General features: G+C 43.2%; 1 protein-coding gene across 1 annotated transcript in view; it reads left to right on the top strand.

Moving 5' to 3' along the window:
* Positions 1-621: 621 nt before the first annotated feature.
* LOC119172936 (nephrin) overlaps positions 622-21,207 on the top strand; it is a 210,235-nt gene continuing 189,649 nt past the window's right edge. Inside the window, exon 1 of the mRNA XM_037424077.2 lies at positions 622-890. Within this exon, the coding sequence (XP_037279974.2) occupies positions 764-890 (127 nt within the window). The 5' untranslated portion in view covers positions 622-763. The remainder of the gene's footprint in view (positions 891-21,207) is intronic.

Below are 21,207 nucleotides of genomic sequence, written 5' to 3'. Positions count from 1 at the left end.
TCAAATGGTGGTTTTGGGACGTTAAACGCCACAAATCAATCAATATATATATATATATATATATATATATATATATATATATATATATATATATATATGTTAGGATGTCATTGCGCTAGTACGAGCTTGCACACATGCGCAAGCACGCCATCATAGGAAAAGCCCTCCCAACTGCGCAGTCAATAACGGAGGATGAAAGTAAACCATTACCGTAACCAAGCCAAGTACTCTTTACGCGAAACGAGTCTTACCACAAACAGATCCCTGTTAGTACTTATACATATGCTGTTCAGTGCAAAATGACTGTACGTATGCGAAGGCAGAAGCACTGAAGTAGTATTTCAAAACAATAGAAAACCAACTACGGCGCAAGAAAAGCAATATAAGTTTTAGGGAACGGTTGTAGGGAGAATGAACGCAACAACGAAAGCGTTCCGTTGTCGACACACCACGCAGACCACGGGCCTCTGGGGAAGCTTGGAAGGGACTCGAGCTGCTCGCAGGGTGGCGCGCTTGTCGCACCCGACCATGCACTCCGTGTGAAGCGAGTGTGCCTCCCAAGGCGCCCCTCTCCTACGTTCCCCGCTCGTCCTTCTTTTCCCCGCCGCTGCTTTCCCAGAGCAGACAGCAGAGTCCGCGGTGAGAGTTGCCCGAACAGAGACGGAGGCGCTGGCTCGACGAACTCTTCCGCCGCGTGTCTGCATCTCGGAAGTAGTGGGAGTTGACGGCAGCGGCCTTCCGTTAATTCGTTGACGGCAACTGCATGGCCTCCGGTCGAGGAGCCCACGGAATCACGCCAGCGTCACTGTTAGGGACCTGGAGATGGCCGCTGGTGGTGCTTCTCGCGTCAAACGGGCTGTTTCTGCAAGTCATACAAGTGAAAAGCCTCGGTGAGACGCTCTTCACCTAAATTTTTTGAAACCAAGTGCAATATCGTAGGCCGGGCGCCCCCTTTCATTTGGAATTTTGAAGTAACTGGTTGTTCACTAAATGCTTGACACGCAGTTATTGTATAATTGAAGAACAAGTTTTTTTTATTAACTACAGTGTTTAGTAAGAATCAAGAAAAGTTTTTACCGACCTAACTACGTTAAAAGAATAAGAACACGAAAAAATAAAAAAAGCTGAGCTGTTTGGTAAGCGATCTTGAATTTTATAAAATCTGAAACTAGCCATAACATTGGTTAGGGTATTTTTTTTTCATGTCATTATCGATATTTAATAAAACTGTGCCAAATTCAACTAAAAAAGGTCCCTGTCATTTTGGAGGGATGATGTATTGTTTAAAAGACCTCTTTTTTATTAACACTGTGATGATAGGTTTACCATTAGATAAACATACTAACACACATGTTGCACTTTTCAAATTGTCTTATAAACAATATAGCAGCTGCAGGCGAGTGTCGTGGCAAGGATTGAAAATTTTTATTTTATGCCATCATATGAGGCTAAGTTAGAGTTGTTGAAAGTTATTAAGTTAAGTTTTAGCCTGCTTTTGGATATATTGTAGTACATGAATAAAACATTAACAAGGCTGATGTATATCATGTAAAATTCATTAGTTCCTGGTGAGCGGGGGAAGGCAACGATAGCGTTGGACTCTTCGCTGGCTTCTTTTGTGATTATTGTCTGTATCCAAACGCTTTTCAGAAAAAGAACGGCTGTTCTACTCGGCAATGTAAATGTATAAATGTTGTTCAGATATGCTCTATTTGCACGAGCCTCTCGATAAACCTAATAAAAAATCAAATATTAGAAATTGCGAAATGACTTCTTGTAGCACTTAAGCACATTGACAAAGACGGGACAGCACCTGTCCTGCCTTATTGTTCTATATTTGTGTGTATGCCTCAGCGTAAAGAAAAAAAAGGATAACTTAGAGAAGGGTGGAGCTTATCCAAAAAAGTAGAACGCTGTTACAATAATATTTTGACGTGAGTGAGTTGGTACCAAATACGCGTACGAATACAGTGCTACGTAGACGAATGTTGGGGACAGAGAGACACAGAGGAGCGCTGACTTATAACCGTGTTTGTTTGCACTTCGACATGCTTTTTTTATGCGCCACACATTGCTATAGTGTCACGGAGAAGATTTATTTGCTGACAGCGAGTCCAGCTAAGGCCACGCAGAGCGCACAGTATTTCAGGGCAGTTCGTGAGTACAACCCACAATAACAACGTTGTCATCATCTTCCTTTTTGGTGTTTTTTTAGCCCTTGTGCCGGAGTAACAATTCCATACATGAGTCAATATCAGCCAAAACATTGACAGGAGTGATGAATTAACATTATATAAAATAAAAAAGCGCATATAAAAGAATCAATGCATGTTTACGAGCTAATTAGGGAAAGCTCTAGACACTTAAAACACCACAGGAGCAACGAAGAAGCAGAAAAAATGGTGTTTTTGCCTCATTAGGTTGTACCAACTAGACCAGCAAAAAGTACTTCTAATTTACCAGCTTTATCTGATGCGCACACATATTAAACAAAGCAAGCAACTTTTTCGAGAATACTCATAACAAGGCAGTGCACTTCAAAAAGAAGGCTTCGGAATAGAAAAAAGATGAACACACGGAAACAGGCAATAAAACAAAAGCAAACAGTCAAAATCATTAAACTACTTTCCACGAACAAGTCACCACATGACTCATCTTTATATATATCGCCCATGCACGTCCCTGCACGTCACCATAGATAAGATGCATAAACACCTTACTTCACGAGAACGAACCCTTTCGATAATGTTTTTTCTTCGTACTGTAACCACATCATAACTATGTAATTATTGATGAGTTTTATAGCATCTTGCTAAACATATTTACTCAATTTTTTATTATTGTATTGGCTTTCCCTGTTCTTTCTAATATTTTTCCGAAGGCGTTTACTGTTTCACCATTTTCATCGCCCTCCCAACGTGGACTACATGTGCGTAGTATTTGATAAATAAAAATAAACAATCCAACTGAGCCTTGTGATGAGCGAAAGTTAGGTCAATAAACAGACATGTCACAAACCAGAACGCGAATGTGAAATTGAGGATGAAGCGACTGAAATACCAACTTACAGCATTCATGTCCGCGTCGTTCAGACAAATCTAGGGCTTCCTTGCGCAATTAGCGAGAAAAAAACAAAAAACCATTATCACAGACAAAAGAAAGTAATTTAGCTTTTTGTATTAGGACAGTGCATAGTACACATGCGCACCACCAGTTCACTGTGTTTTAAACGCTCATAAAGAACGGACAAAATTAACATCGATCTTACTGGTCGTGCAACTTACCAAAGTATGGAAGACGGCCATTTCAAGCTTTTCTTCACTACAACATGTGGCATGGACCTTAAATTGGGTTTGTGCACATGCTTGATTACTGATCTCTGTCCACTGTCATCAGTGGCATTAATGAGCACTTTGGAAACACTGATCAAGGTGTCTGTACAATGTAGCATTTGGCCGTTTACGGAACAGAAAACACCGATTTGCTTGCAACTGATAGATTTCCAATGCCCTCATTATTCAGTTTTTATCAACGAACTACTTTTGGACTTGACTTAGGTGGATGGTGCTCACCCCAAAAGGGTGGCTATCGCACTGGTTTATTGAACTTGAGGACACGTTGCCATGCTAGTTGGTTGGAGTTCATCATTTGTAAGAGTATAGCGCACCACGACGAGGACACAAGAAGAACGACACGCACACACACAGCGCTAACTTGCAACTATTGTTTTATTTGCAATCACCTATGCTATATATATATAGTAACAGTGGACCGATAAAACCTGGAACATATCTTGTTAAGATAAAGCACGCCTCATGCACGCGTCATCATCGATCGCGACAATCTGAAATCGCTGACGTCAAAGTGACGATTCCAGATACTTCATTTCTTTAGCTGACAAAGCAACTGATGGATATGTGGGGTTTAACGTCCCAAAACCACCATATGATTATGAGAGACGCCGTAGTGGAGGGCTCCGGAAATTTCGACCACCTGGGGTTCTTTAACGTGCACCCGACAAAGCAATTGAAGCCACACTCACACATATATGTTTCATTCTTTTTAATTTCAAAAACTTTGATTATTTAACGTATAGTTCTGTCACGGGCCCTTACAAAGAATCCTTACATAGGCACGATAAAAAAAGATCTTTGTACAAGAATCGGCATTTTAAGTAGACTGAGGTACTACGTTCCAACAAATATTAAGCAACAAATTTAGTATGCTCTAGTACACTCACGACTAACATACTGCTGCTTAGTGTGGCTAACAACGACTGTCACAAACCTTAATTCTCTTTTAGTGCTACAAAAGCGTGCAATACGTGCAATATCTAACACTACACTACACGAAAGTACTTAACCACATTTTAGAAGCCACAGAATATTGCCCATCAATCAGTTTACAGGCACAAGCTATGCTTAGATATACACCGCCAGTATGAAGTAAATACATCACTACTTTTGGTTACATATTACACCAAGCAAACACCATATGAATTACGTACGAGCTTAATCTACAAACCTAGATCACGCACAAACTACGGTGACCAATGAATAAGCTCACGTATACCAGACATTCTAAATCAATATCAAACCATACTTCCTTTATTCTAGAATAGAACGTCAGTAATTCATTCAATAAAATAACAAAATAACTCTCAACAGAAAAAAAATGATGACCCCAATGATGTTTAAAATTTTGTGACTTAATATGTGTTGTATTCGTGTTCACATTGTTCTAATGGCCTTCAATTGTTTACTAAATATTGTAAGGACATGTTGAAGTTATAAATAACCTCTCTCTTAAAGTTCTGATCAGTGCGTTCGCAGGTTTCTCCTTCTGGACATAAGCGTGCCCAGTCATATAGGTTTTTTTCTAATGAATGTTGATTATATTTCTGTGCATTTCTATCACAATAGCGGCGAGAAACTTTGTTATTTTCATTTTTTTTGTTTGTGGCTCAATATGAGTACACGTTTCTTGTATCAATATCAATTTAAGACAGCTGTGTTTGTCTGTTTGTTCACTCACAATTTTCTTTATCCCTGTAATCATTTTGGGTAAATATGTACCAGTGTATTGTGTACGACAGATGCTTGTTGGTTTGCTGCCGGGGTTGCACGACCTAGTCAGGCGTTTATTTAGCCCCAATACAAAGTGTAACAATTTTGTCTTGAGTGAAATGAAAAAAAAAGAAAAAAAATAATAGGAACATCATGGTACATACATGTACAACGTTTTTCTTGGAACTTGTTCTGTCGATAGTGAAGATGGCGTTAAACATTTCCTTGTGCGATTGTTTTGAAAATTTTAAGCAAGAAGTTTCATTTAGTAAGTAGTGCCTCACAAAGCGTTTAAAAGACTCAGCCTCGAGGTGAACAACCACAAAATGCGACAATAGGAACCACTTAATTCGCGTGGTGGCTAAAAGTGTCAAGATGAACAAATGACCAACAGGAACATGGCGATGAGTGGTGGATGTGAATTGTCAAGGTTGCACAAAACCATCTCTAAGTTCGATTTCAGCGTCAGATAGCGAAACTGGAGTCATGCTTGCGTGATTATCTGTGGATTTGTTTTATAGCGAAAAAAAAAAATGCTTCAACAAGTGGACGTTCTGTCGTTTCTTGCACTCTTCAAAGATGTGGCGCTGTTAAATTGTGGCATGCACTCACAACGTTTCGAGTTGTCAGCTTGGAATCTTGCAGCTTTATGACATAAACTCAAATCGGGATCCTTATTTATTTCAAACGTTTTTGTCCTCTGCAATGGCGGCCACAGCTTAGGGAAATGTCAGAAACAACGCTTACAACACATTCCGTGAGTCTGTTTCGATGATGTGTCATATTCTGAGGTAAGCTTTGCAGATTTCTCGTGCTGCACAGTTTCGACAACTTACACAAGGCTAGAAACATCAATGAAACATCGTGTTTGGACGCTACCTTCTTGATGCGATGTAGCATCTCACGAACGCCAGGAATCACGTGCACTTGTATTTTTCTATTCTTTCGCCCTTTTTCCACATTCGGCCGACTAGTTTTTGAAGCAATGACTAACAAACTTCAGATTCTAAGTGTGATGGAAACCCTTCGCTGACCGAAGTGTTCACACTGTTTTGCAAGGGTGCACTGAAGCGAAAACATCTCTTCCCCTGCTGAGGAGTTTGTAATGGGCGCTTTAAAAAGGAACTATGCCTTTCTTTGACCTTAGACATAATTTTCAGCACATCTTATGCACAAGTAAAACTTATGCGCATTTCATTGAGTGTATATGGCGTTTTCTTTGGCTGGGATGAAAGAAAAAGTGCACGTGTTTAAGTAAAGAAAAATAAAAATGACGCTGTATGCCAAAGCCACAAGAACTTAAATTATACTAAAAGCGAACTGCCGAAGTGTTGTCAACAAAGTCACTGAACTAGAGGGAATGCTGGTGACCCATTACCCTGAAATAGTTATTCTTACAGAGACATGGGTGAAATATTCCATAAAAGATAGTGAGTTTGTTCCTCGTAGATACAGGGTGCACAGGAAAGGTCGAGGAAGCAAAGGTGGGGCATGGCTTTACTATACAGAGATCATCTTGAAATTCTGACGATAAGAAACATACCAAACATTGAGGGCATATTTTGTAAAGCTTATCATGGCTCTGTTAGATATGTACTGGGGGCACTTTACTGACCACCTAGTTCCTCTCCCGATTTCTTCGTTCATAAGAAAAGTTACCTGATTGATCATGTGAAGCCAGGTGATCGACTAATTCTAGGCGGAAAATTCTATATTGCAAATGTGGACTGGCCGACCTTCACACTGAATGTTTCTAATGTTAAGCTAGACTGGCCGACCTTCACACTGAATGTTTTTAATGTTAAGCTAGAGAAAGTGGTGTTCGATATAATTTTTTGTTTTCATCTGCGGCATGAGGTAGAAGGTTTGAAAAGAATTCAAGGCGACTGCTTCTCCCTTCTCGATCTCTTTTTCCCCAGTGGATTTATTACAGGGCAAGTGAAATGCGAAGTACTGCCTCGAATTTCCGATTGCTCCTCTGTGTTGTTAGCTCTTTCGGGCATCTCTGTGAATGAAAGAGCTGATGTCACTACTGTGCCTAACTTCTCGCTCGCAGATGATGTTGCCATATTAGATATTCTTTCGCTAATTTTTGACTAATTTGAGGGCAGTAGCGCAGACATACATATTTTTGGAACCAATATAAAGATCTTGTAAATGATTGCCCAACCCGCTTTTTCTTTCTATGTTAAAGAGAAGAAAAGATAAATATCCCTGGGTTTCTCGTGACACTTTGAAATTAAAAAGACGAACAAATTGCCTGAAGGCATAACGAAGTACTGCATGAGATTCAGGCGTTTTACTTGCTGAAATTTCCGAACTTTCTTCGGAAGTAAAAAGAAAAGTCTCATCAGACAAGCAACGCTACTTTGTGGAGAAACTTCCGGAATTTATCTCAACATCGCCTGAAAAATTCTGGAGGCTCACTTCTCGCAGTAAACAAATTATCCAATGCTTACATTGTTAATGGGGTATTGAGTAATAACAGTATGATATTAACAGATGCATTTATTTCACACTTTAGATCGGTGTTTACTTATGACAACGGTTCATTGTCATACTTTCATGCTTCATACTCCTCTATTTCTGACGTTGCTATAGATAAAAATGTAATGCTTAACATGCTTCGTAAGATTGATATTAGGAAATGACCTGGTCCCGATGGTCTACCAAATGAGTTTCTCAAGAGATTTGCGCTATGGGTGTCTAAAAAACTGTGTGTACTATTTTCCAAATCACTAACTAAAGGTGAGTTAACGACCGTTGTAAGAACGGCAGCAGTGCAACTAATTTTCAAAAATGGTAATAAGCAGACAATCGTTAACTATCATCCTACCTCTTGATTTCAACGTCATGCAACCTTCTGGAGCATAACATACATAACCACAATAATGAATTCCTTTCGAAAAATAATATATTGTTATGCAATCAACATGGTTTCAGAAAAGAGTTCTCAGCATGCATTCAGCTAGTAACTACTGTTCACGATTTCTCTGTCACGATAAATTCAGGTAAGCAGGTGGATGAACTTCATGAACTTTGCAAAAGCCCTTGACAATGTTTCCTACAAAAATATACTCCACAAACTTGATTTCACTCTGGGTAAGGCTGAAATTGTTACTTGGCGTACTGCGTATCTTTTAAACCAGCAACAGTATGTTTTCCTAATACAGTGATATATTTATTGAAATCCTTGTGAAAATTTAACTGTATGCCGATGAGTGCATAATTTATTCAGAAATTGATATTATCAGTGAACAGATACGACTAAATCAAGCCTTTCATAGAATAGTGAAATGGTGTAATGTTTGGCAGATGTGTATCAACTTTGACAAAACAGCTTTTATGTGAAAGTTCGCGCAAGCGTATGCGATCTGCATTTGCATCATTCGGCACACAATTTCTTGCTCTCTGAAGTCGACCACATAAAATACCTTGGTATTTGTATTTTTAAGGATCTCAAATGGAACAAACAAATCAATAATATGTATAATTCTGCCAATTTAAAGCTTTTCTTCATTAGATGGGCTTTCATGTTCACAATTCCAGAAGCTTGTTTCCTTGCATATAACACAATTGTGCAGCCTGCATTAAATTACGCATCTATATTCTGGTATCCGTTCACCAAAAAAAAAAAAACGTTGATAAAGTAGAAGGCATTCAAAAGCGGGTGGTTTGACATATATACAACAGATTCGGACGTACTTTCGTGACAGCCTTGCTAAAAAGAGGCATTTTACCAAATTTAACACAAATAGACCAAGTTCTCAGAATAAATTTTCTCTGTGAACTCATTAAAGCACATTACAGCGTTGGTATTGCGGAGATAATGTCCTTTTCTACAGGTTATGCTACAAGACAGCGACGTGCGCTAACAATCACCCCTTTCACTACTTGCAACAACTGCTTTAAGTACTCGTTTTTTCCGAGGCTATGAATGAATGGAATCAACTGTCGAACAATGTAGTGTTGCAGCCATCCCTGAATTTGTTCATGTCCCATATTGTGTAACTAGATTATCTTCCTCTTCGTTGTGTTAACAACTATATTTGACGCGTTGTTTCAATCATGCTTGAAGCTGATTGATTGAAATGTGGGGTTTAACGTCCCAAAACCACCATATGATTATGAGAGACGCCGTAGTGGAGGGCTCCGGAAATTTTAGACCACCTGTGGTTCTTTAACGTGCACCCAAATCTGAGCACACGGGCCTACAAAATTTCCGCCTCCATCGAAAATGCAGCCGCCGCAGCCGGGATTCGAACCCGCGACCTGCGGGTCAGCAGCCGAGTACCTTAGCCACTAGACCACCACGGCGGGGCTTTGCTTGAAGCGCATTTTATCTATATCTGCATAAACTTTGTACCACATGTAGTTTCTTTTTCGTTGTTTTGTTTGCCCTACTAGTTGTGTCAAATATTTATTTACCATCCTGCGAAAATCCCTAATGGGGTTGCAGTATTTGTAAATAAATAAATAAATAAATAAATAAATAAATTACCGGAAGCCTACAATTCAAGCCTGTTGGGGTCCGGTATCCTACGTGGACATAAGGCTGGTGACGTTTGTATTGAACACATCAAAAATGGCATTCGCAACGCTCTCAGTCCCTTCGATGCATACATATTTTGCAAATACAAGGAGTCATTCACGTACCTGTAGAGTTTTACCACGCCCGAGTCGGGAAATCAGGAATCGAAACGCTTTTTTATGACTGGCAAGATGTCCCAAAGAGCAGGAGCAACTTACGAATTAATAGAAATACTACGTATTTTAACATGCAAACTTTCTTTCAAAATTTATAGCTGCCGACTCTCAGTAGGAGTTTACCAAAGGTAAAAAGGTGTCTTGACGTATTAGTGAGGCGTTTTCAATATCCAATTCTCCGAAGGCTCTGTAGGTATACGATGCATTGCTGTGTGCCATATTCGGAGACGATGGCCTAAAGTGGTGCTTTCAACTTGCGTCTTCATCATGATGACTCTGAAAGACCTCTTCACCTACCTTTTTGCTTGATGTTTGAGACTCTCAAAGTGCAGTTCTTGCAGGACTTTCACTGGTTTTGTTCTTTTTTTTGTTTCTGTGAAATCAAAGCTACTTCCTTGAAGTTCTTCTTAATTGCTATCCCAGCTGTTTTTGAACAAGAACTTTGAAAGCGCCGAGAATCCACCTTTTTTTATTATCAAGAGGAACCAGAAAGCCGCATATATCAATGGTTATCGAAATTTTCCAAGGGAAGGCCTTCAACGAAGAAAAAGACCCAAAGTTACTCTTGGGTCTTATGCATGGCAGCGCCTCTGCTATGCTTCTCACTGAGTTCTCAATCCTACAAACGATGTTCAGCGATTCCTAATGGCGTGCGGAAGGTGCGAAATCATTAAGCCATGTGTACAAAAACTTCTTGATATTCGGTTGTAGAAATGAGTTGTGTGTCGGCGCTCTTCTGTGGTTATCAGGGTCTCGTGTCTTCGTCCAAATAGCACTGCATTCGTCCGATCGGGCCGCCTTCGTATCGCCTACATCTCAACCGGTAGCCTCTCTTTGCTTCTCTGTGGATATGTCTAGCATAGCACAAAAACAAAAACGTTCATCCTAATAACGCCGGTGGTTGACATAAACGTAGAATTCCTACTGTAGGTAGAACTGTAAAGGGGCCGCTACGCCATATTTCTTTTTTAGAACCAGCAAATTACCCATTCTGCAAGCGTAAGGCAACCCGTGAACCCACGCACCTGCTCACATTGTTCATCATTTGATGATGCTGATGATTAGGTACGCCTAAGCGCTTTTTTAATGAGTGGGTCCTTATATTTTCAACTTGAACAATTTGCCTGTCTTGACACCTGGTGTAGGTATGCTATTCGGGCACGCAATATTACACGTGTGAAAGAGACTCCTGGCATTACATGACCTTTGTATACATTATTATTTTTTTTGTAGGAGGTTCTAAGTAATGACGTCAATCTGTGGCAGAAACCTGTTTGCCTAGCTGCAAGTCTGCGTACAATTTTCACTTGAACCAAAGTTTTTTTTAATGTGGCTTAAATTTAATTACCACATTTGTGTTACAGACTCCAAGTATGTAGCTTAATATTGCATTAGCTTTAGTGTCTGTTGGTTGCACTAAGTACTAATTCTCTCTCTCTCTCTCTCTCTCTCTCTCTCTATATATATATATATATATATATATATATATATATATATCCTGATGAAGGCCAGACTCTAGGCCGAAACGTCGAAATAAACCACGTTGTTGGTTGTTGTGGCCGCTCACGGAGGATCTACTGGAATATATATATATATATATATATATATATATATATATATATATATATATATATATATATATATATATATATTTTGCATTTTAATGCAGCGTCTCAATATATATTCTACGCTGTCTCATCGCGCACGTTAACATATCTGAAAGTACTGCTGTAGCGCTTATCTGCGTAATTAAACAATAAAAGGTGATGTTCTGACGCAATTACCCCACGCTCACAAGGAAAATTCTCCTGATAAACGTTACATAACCATCAACTCGTGCAATAAGGCGTTCATTGAAGAGATTCTGGTCATGATGTGCGATTCATTCTTCAAATGATCCCCGTGGGTGCCTCCTTCGGTGCAGAATTCGTGACAGTCCAACCAATCTTGTTACCACAAAGGCGGCTACAGCCGTTTCTGTGACTTCAACCACGAAACTGATAGCGCGGCTAGCCGCAGCGCCGATCGACAGCAATTTCTCGAACAGTGGTTCTCAATCAAACAAATGCCCTGTCAGATACGGCAGCTATGCCCTCAAAGTGATAGCGCTCAGAGCCACCTGTGTAACGATGAAATGTGCTGCATGGTCCTTCCTGGCAGGTCATTTTTTAGAACAGTGATACTGCGGCGAAATTGTTACCCCGCGTTCAATTGTGGGAAGTTTCAGCCTGTGTGTGTTTGTACGCGAGTGATAATATCTACTTGCGATGGAAAAGGGGGGGGGGTGTTTTTGTATCTGTGTGCAGTTCCAACTAGGTTCAGTTTTATAAGGATTTTACCAATTTGTATATGTACAGCTGTCAATGCTCACCGTCATTGGAGGCTCTATTTTGAAGGCACGCGCATTTTATCGCATGAAAATGCGCAGAATATATATTCTGAAGTGTGAGAACATAAATTTTGATGCATCTTCACCCATTGTAACACCAGAATTTAATGTATGTGCAGCCGCCAGCTCATTTAACACGAACACTTCGATGCGTCGCCAGGGCTAGTTTGATTGATGCCAGCCGCAAAGAGCTGGTCGCTTTTGCCGAGATAATACCTCGGTAGGCTTGGATAGTATGCCGGCATGTATGGTTAACATCTTGGCTACAGAACCCAAACGTACGTTGTGTCAAGATTCAATCAAACTGCTGCAACACACGCGGCGGAGCGTTCGTGTTAAAGATGCTGACGGCTGTATAGAAGAAACTTCCACCCTCTCTGTAGTAAAATAAATATTTAATGAAAAAAACATATTTTACGCCACAAACACTGAAAACGTTATAACAAGACTGATTTGACTGATGAAATTACTGTTTTTTTCTCGTTATCGCAGTTGTCCAGACTGCATTGTTATAGTGGCGGACTTGAATCCTTCCTCGAATCGTTATTTCGTTTCATTTCGCTATTATTCTCCCCATTTCCTTCTTCTTCTGCAAGTTTTCACTTAACGCTTGCCGCCCACGCCATCCTGCCGGACTCCTTTCCTTAATTTCCCTAGGCACTACTCTCTCTCTCTCTCTCTCACAAAGGCTGCAAATTGATTTCTCATAGCCCTTCATCATTTCTTCGTTCTGCTCTCTCCCTTGAATGCCTTCGCTTTTATTCAAACTTGCAGTAATCTGTAGTAGGACGCTGCACTTATCTTGAGGGGCATAGACACCCGAGTTTTTGCGCGTAATACGCGGACTTGCTCCCAACATAAAAGAGCTGCGCTGTAAAAAGTGGAAATTTCTTTACTTCATGACAGGTTCTTCTTTCCGTCCTTCCACCCCCCCCCCCCCGACGCTGTTTCGCTTTGGAGTCTGTGGAGTATGGCGCATTACGTTCGGTACAGGCTCGTACAAGTTGTACAGAAACAATGAATGCGCCTTCACAGGCTATTGACCTTTTGTAAAATCTGCTACCATCTAGCGGCGGCCTTACACATTTCCACCATGTTGAAGGCTCGGCCCTTTGCACATGTACACGCACGTTACGTATGTCGACGTGTGGCAACGGATAGAAGCGGCAATTCCGTGCTACATTGATGTGCTGTGTTGTTTAGATAGAGGACGTTGGAATGCTGAAATAAAGATTTCCGTGAAACAAACCTCAATGTTCGTAAATTTCTTAGCGGTAGACGAGAAGTGGCAGAAGATTCTGTGGCTTCGGTTGATTCTGTTGTTCACGATGAGCGCCATGTTTACAGCATTGGCACTCATCAGACAACACTCTCTTGTCATGCTGGAAGGAGACAGTTTTCGCGCCGAGTGCGTGCACGCACAGACAAAACGACTTTGTGTACGAGCTTCAAAGCTGAATTGGTCGTAGCTACTCGGGCATGCCTGCGCTGGTGTTGGCACCATTACTGGGTTTTTAAGATTGCGATAACAAGTTGTGTTAGACATTTACTCGGGGGCGTAATCAATTATCGGTGAACGGCGTAGGTAGAAATTTATTTCAGAAGTGGAGTTGGAGGGGGGCGCGTGTTTAAGAAGGTAGCGCTTGGTGGGACGCTTTTCGTGTCTATTGTCTTGTTAGACGCATTTTTCCCGCATTTCATTTGCTATCCATGCCATTAAATATACGGTGGTGGCTCGGATGGCCTGACAGTGCCCCTTTGGCGAAGAATAAAACAGGGCTAAAGACGAAACGAGACGAAAACGCAGACAGGGTGCTGTGTGTTCCTCTAGCCCCGTCCTAATCACTGTTTTATTGCGATAGCAATTATACGGACACTGTCGGCTAAGTTTCGCTGCCGGCGTCAGCGAGAGCTTCGGCGTCACTTACCGCATCTGTATACGTATCTATGCATATGAAAACTCAAGAAAGAAAAAATAATCTAGAAAAGGACTCCGGGGCTTGGAATTGAACGTCGGACCTTTCAATTGTGAGTGCGAGGCGTTATCCACTGAGGCACGAAGGAGCACCTCTTTCAACATTCAAATGGCAAGCATATCTACCACATATCGCTGGTGATGGTCATTTCGAGGGGAACTATCGTGTTTTCAGCATTACCAGCAAGATGACGCAATGAGTGCGCGTCGCCACATCGTCAAGACCCGGTGGCGCGCACTCTCATTTCCTACGCGCACTTTCCCCAGTCGAGAGGAGGAAAAGAGGATGCTCACAGGTGTGCATGCTTATCTCGCGGTAGGGACAATTAAACGCCTTGGATGGTCTTGAGCTTTCACCGGAACGATTCTGCTATATAGTTTTGTTTGGGAAAACTTTACATTGAAAGTCGGAAGGCGTGCACCCTAGCACACGGTGGGCCGCTCCCACGATGGGACAGTAAGGCCGAGACCTAGCACCACATCGTGGGCTCTCTGGAAAGCCCAAAGTAGTGATGTTAAGTCCAGATTTCAGAGAGCAGAGTTCCGCTTGCTGGTATCGGTGCCGCGTACCGAAGGGCACTCCCAGAGCATGTGCTGTAAGGTAGCTATAGCGCCAAATTTTGTACACGAGTTAGTTAAATAAACCTCAGGGTAAAGCTTGTGGGGAAAGGCAGGGTAGATTTCTGTTTGAAGTATTTGAGATGTGAGCACCTGCGCTCTATTTAGCTTCCTATGTGGAGGTGGAAAGGTTCTCCTATCCATAGCGAAACGTTGCGTAATTTTATTGTATATATATCTAGTTGGCGGATGCCAGTTTACGAAATCTCCAGTTCGACCCAAAGGTCCTCCATAACTGTGCACTGCTCACCCTCGCGCCCTGGCGTGCATGGGCCAACTCATTGAGATTGGTAACGCCTCTGTCCATGTTTCCTATCTGAGCTGGTAACCACGTAAGGATATGGGTTGTAAGCGACTTCTCACCGGGTGTGTTTTCGGCCTCTTTGCAGACAGCTCCGACACTGAAGGCACAAATGCAGCTATAGAATCACTAATTATATGTTCATGAAGCTGATCTAAAAGAACCAAGACAATGACAACGTGTTCAGCTGCATTGGCAGTTTTGGCGCATAACGACGCCGCATTGATTGTAAACATTTTGTGGTTGATTGCCATTACCATGAATTGGTCTCTCTGGTCATCATATTGCGCCGCGTCTACGAAACAGGAACCCCCGTCGAGTCCGCCACTTGGTGGAGGTGGGCTTGAGTGCGCGCTCGCCTCCTTCCAAGATTTCGTTGGGGATGCATGTTATGCAGGAAGAGGAGACAATGATATCCTCCTTCTGATCCTTTGTCAACCCGTCAACCCTTGGTACAGAGCCTCAATCTGAGCTGATGGAATACCCATATACGCGAGAGTCATCCTCCCCGCTTTTGAGCCAGACAGCCTAACTACCTCGCCCCGCCGCGGTGGTCCAGTGGCTAAGGTACTTGGCTGCTGACCCGCAGGTCGCGGGTTCGTATCCCGGCTGCGGCGGCTGCATTTCCGGTGGAGGCGGAAATGTTGTAGGCCCGTGTGCTCAGATTTAGGTGCACGTTAAAGAACCCCAGGTGGTCGAAATTTCCGGAGCCCTCCCATACGGCGTCTCTCATAATCATATGGTGGTTTTGGGACGTTAAACCCCACATATCAATCAATCCCCAATCCTAATTACCTGTGTTCTTCCTTGTGCTGCCGCGATTTCTTCCAATGTATAATGAATTCCCAACTGCACGAGACAACCTGTGTGGGTGTATTTTGAAAGCCCAAGAACATTCTTCACCAATTTCCGAATCATTGCATTAAGCTTGTCTCTTTCCGGTCTGTTCTGAACATGCACTGCCACCGCATATACAAAATGACACAGTAGAAAAGCATGTACAAGCATCACCAAGTTGTCCTTTGATAGTCCTGCGCTTCGATTAGCCAGATGCTTTATGCGCCTAAAAACACTATCAGCCTTTTTTGCCAACCTTTGAATCGTGATGTTATTAGTACCCGTTGCCTCTAACGTCATACCTATAAGACCTGAATGGAAGTGACTTTGGGGATTGATCGTCCACTTTTGGTACGTAGATGGATTTCTGTCTCTAGGGGTGGCACCCAGCCTAGCGGTCAACGGTCTTTCCTGACCGGGTTATAGAGGAGAAGCCCAGACTTTTCTGGAGAGCAGGAAAGGCCTGTGCCTTCCAGAAAACTCTCAGTAGTGTTGATCGCCTCTTGCAGGGCAGCCTCTACAGTGCCGTTACTTCCTCCTCTACAGCAAATGGTGATATTCGGGTTTAGGTTGTGTAACCAACATCTAAAATTCCAGAAAGCTGCCTCGAGAGACGAGATATGACGATGTTAATAAGTAAAGGTGATAGAACAGATCCCTGCGGGGTGTCCCTATTTCGCAACACTTCCACACCCGATTCCAGATCGACAACTTTATGTATGGCTTCCCGACCACTCAGGAAGGATCTGACAAACGCATGAAATGAGGAACCTAGGTTGAGACTCGAGATCGCATTCAAAATAAAATGGTGACGCACATTATGAAATCCTTTTTTATCTCCAAGCCTAACATCGCTCTGGTGTCTCTCGTATAATTATCTAAAAGTTGTGTCCTAATGATTTTGATAGCATCCTGGGTGGAGAGGTATGGCCTAAAGCCAATGAGGTAATGAAGAAAAAGATCATTGTGCTCTATGCAATCCGCCATTCGGTTCTGGATAACGGGTACTGCCACCTTTCTCCCGCACGACCTGATAAAGATGGGGCGCAAATTATCCAAACTTGGTTCTTCACCGGATTGCGATTGACGATCACCTTGGCCAACTTAATTGCACCCGGATGCCACTACCCTTCCAAATTTTATTATTGTCATCAGTAAGAAATTCATAGCAGTGACAACTTACACTTTTTCTTTCCTCACAAGTCAACCTTGATGAATACATAGTTTCGGAAAGCCACAGTTCTGCCATATAAGAGACCCTTCAATTTGGATGCAGTCAAGAGCACAGTAAACTAACACGATAGTGATTGTCACTGCGCGCCACAGCGATTATATTAGCAAGCGTGCAAGAATGCTCCATATGGCGTTACATTAAAAAGTAGCGCTATTTTAATGAAATGAAAGAAAAAGGAAACCTTTTATTTGATCGAGTGTGACCCGTGAGCGCAGCAAGCGCCACTCACCTGATTTCGCTTGCGGATCGGGCTGCCGTTTTTTTTCTTTGCCAGTCCTCCTATAGAATACAGCCCGGAAACATCGATGTAAAGTATGGTTACAGCACATGCGCATCTCTTGCAGAAGCATCGCACCTAAAGGTGCAGTGCCAATGTACGGCAAAAAAAGGCCCATTTGTGAATATATGCGCCCAAGCATTGACTTTGCCTCTCGTACACCTGCGCCCGACATTCCTAAATAAGCGCGAAGTTATATAAAAGCGTAAAACTTTTTTTTTCTCGGCACATGCAAGCTTCGCCAAGGAGCGACGCGGTGCGGAGAAAAGAGCGAGTCGCACCCACCTCTGGAAACACGCTCTGTCGGTGCGATTGGGACGGCCGGAGAAAAGCCCGCCACGTGGCCGCCATCTCGGAGGCGATGATCACCTTATTTAGCCGGGTAGCGTGGCGAATGAGACGGCCGGGGAAAAACCCGCCGGCGCACTATCTCGGAGGCAATGCATCAGTGCCCAAATGAGACAATGACCGTGACTTTGGCTATATGCATGGTAGGCGGCGCGGGAGTCCGGGCATGTCATCATTAGCCGAAGATAGGGAGAATGATTTCTAGTTTATTTTAAGATCAATTGCTTCTTCAAGGGTGCGAGCTGCACTCTAATGCTTGCCTCGCTTGTTCTCAGAGGTCTCGACTACCGATGAGCAGCGTTTCCTGCCCAAGCTCAAAACGTTTTGCAGGTCCACATTAAGTTGTTGAGGCAGAGGTGTCTCACGCTGCTTGTGTAGACACCACGATGGTAGAGGCCGTTCTGTGCAAAAGTTTACGTACGCGCGATGAATATGAAGAATATGTGGCGGAAAAAAGCCCTCGAGGAAACAAGATGCGCAAGTAAAACCAATCCGCAGGTTTCCTATATATGTTGTATGGTCGCATTAAACCGGTGATTCCCGGAACGCCACTCGATAGAACCTAAACGACCAGTGCGCAGCCGCTGCACACCGGAGTCTTAAGCATATGCGTCGTATTTAAAGTTCAAGTAGAATATTTCGCACGGAATACGGAAAAATGAACTTGAAGTTAGACGCGGCTAAAATAGGGATCTGATAACCTCCTTCTTCAATTATGAAAGAAAAAAATATTACTGAAATACGGGATCATCAATTAATCATCAGTTGAGACGACTCGGACGGATTTGCTCTTCGAGAGGAACGATAAAATAACTCTCTAAGCTGGCTGTGAAAGAACGTCGTTCTACGAAGTTTTACCGGACAATGCCAGGCTAGAAGCTGCTTTGTGCTCTGTACTGGGACAGCTTATTGCTCTCTCAGAGTAGAGTACATCGTACACTAAATCATGGAACCTTTGTTTTAAAAACAGTCTTCCGTTTTATGGTCGAGGCTCGTCCGTTCGTTTGGCATCTGTTCACATGGGACGACATAGTTTAAATGGTTAACGGGCACATCACGTTCTTTTCTGACCGACCCCTTCTCGATGCCTAAGGCGATGATCGAACACACTTTGGAATTCACAAAAGAACGAACGGAGGGACGTATTGATGGACGGACGCACGCACAGACGCATGAATGAAGCATTTTTGGTGAAGGAATTTTTTTATTGAAAAAAAAAGAAAAGTGAGCCCCGTAACTGCTTCTCAGGGGGTGGACACCTCAACAGTAGTTCACGAGGGGTGGGGGCAAAGGAGTGAGTAAAAGGATAGGATTAAAAGGTAAAGAGACAGAGAGAGAGGAAGGAGAGAGCGAGGCACAGGGAGAGTGAAGTGAGAAAATAGGAAAGATGGAGACGGTAGCAGGAGTCCGAGGACGGGGCACCACTAGCGAGAGCTCTTGTCGGCGACAGGAGATGGCGTAAGGCTAATCCAGTCGGCCATAGCTACGCTGTCGTCGTCGTCGGGGACCGGCGTCAGGAGGTAGCGTAGGACCAACCCAGTCGGCCAGAGCTACAGTGTCGTTGGAGACCGCGAGGGCACAACCGTTCGGCATGGAATCCAGCGAGCAGGAGGAGCATTTTTAAATAATATGGGTGCTATGAACGCTGCACATATGGTACATTTAACACCTTTGTTTCTGTTCGACGCGGACTTGCGACAGCGACGGCGTCAACGGACACCGTGTGAGCCTAAAGTGCCAACCACTGGCACGCGTACGCTCGCGTCTACGCGTCAAAAGCGTCAAATGCACCTCTCGGCGTCGACGTCGGAGGGGCATACGCGAGCAGAGGCGAGGGATCAAGCCGGGCTTGATATTTTGCCTCGCGTACGCTACGTCACCACGCGTACAGCGGCGCCAACCAACCAGAGGCTGCGATGACTCCGAATGCTGTGCCTAATGGCCGCCGCTTCGAAGGCACTGCCGAGTGCTGAAAGCAAGCATGAAAACTACTCCAAACGTTCCTGAATGACCGCTTCGTAATCGAGAACGACAACGAAACGACGAACGACTGCGAGTGCTACCAGCGTGACGCGGTTTCGTGCCGAGTTCGAGCGACGCCGACAAATCCAGCGAATGCCGGCCGGCTATGCTATAGCGCCGGTCCCGTGTGCGATCGTCGGCCGAGCGAAAGGAGCACGTCGGTGTTCTTGTGCTTTGATCTGTGACTTTCTGTGCTAAAAACGAGTGTAAACAGACTTCGGAGGTTCGAAGGTTTGAGCATGAGCCCTCGCCTACCGCGGAGGCAATTCAGATCGGTGTCATCTGCATCCAGCGCAGGCCTCTACCATCTAGTTCGTATGAACCAGAACATGCGAGGCACATCGGCTGAAAAAACTCTACCGTAGTTTCCGTCGCAACATAGACACCATATACGACGCCCGAAATATCGCGTAGTTCATACGGAGGAGTTTTTATCTGCACTGTGTTTTTTTTCAACATCGGTATTCATCATCGCTGAAAGCGAACCTCGCACTAGCCAACACATTTCCGTGATGAGAAAACGTACGTACTTATATAAGTGTATTCGCGAATTGTATGACGCGGAAACATTCGCTGGCTTCGGTGCTAATCGTTTTCGTGTGTTGCCAAGCTAATAACAAGCGTGCGCTGGTTGGTAGCAGTGAGATGTGACTTCGTGTCGGGTACCAGCGACGCTGACACATTGAGCTGTCAGCGGTCTCATTTCAATTCACGTACAAGACAGAAACTCGAGCGTGCGTTGCTGTGGTGATCGAAAAAGAAAGTTGCATGATTAAGTGCTGCTGGTATTGCCTGCTCTTTAACTTCTCGCTTCTTCTGCTTCTCTGCCACGCTCAGTAGCACATACGTTGTTTGGAGGCATTCTAACACACACATTCTTAATTTATAGTTCATTCTGATACTCGTAGCTATAGGCATACAATGGCGCTTCTCCGTCGTTTTACAGTTTACTATAACATAATGCGCGTTCTGTTTACAGCTGGACAGATAACTGAAAACCTTGTGAGAAGCACCTGACTATAAATCAGCTGCACGATGACACGATTGTTGGAAGAGAAGATCCCCACATGTATGCACAGAATGAATGAAGGTGCACTAGTATGGTACTGCATTTTGTATAGAAGAAATGCAAAAAGTACCTCATGTGACTTATGAGACCTTCCAGAGCTGTGCATGTATTTATCTGTTCCTCGAGACTGTAATCAGCTGAAGATATTCGATGGTTCCGAACAATAAATATTTGTATGTGTTTCCAAGGAGTCCTTCATTTCTGTTCAGTTTTTTGGTATTTGTATTAACTTGGATTATATATACGCATGCACTTAAGCATATTCTGTTTAGTTCTGTTGGAAAACTTGCCAGAGCTTCTGTACGGTGCTCTGGTGCAATCCTTTGATCGGTATCTGTCCCATCAAAAATTTTTGGCATGCTTT

Source organism: Rhipicephalus microplus, chromosome 4 (genome assembly GCF_043290135.1).
Source record: "Rhipicephalus microplus isolate Deutch F79 chromosome 4, USDA_Rmic, whole genome shotgun sequence".
Classification (NCBI taxonomy): Eukaryota; Metazoa; Arthropoda; class Arachnida; order Ixodida; family Ixodidae; genus Rhipicephalus; species Rhipicephalus microplus.
This window is presented reverse-complemented; position numbering and strand designations above follow the sequence as displayed.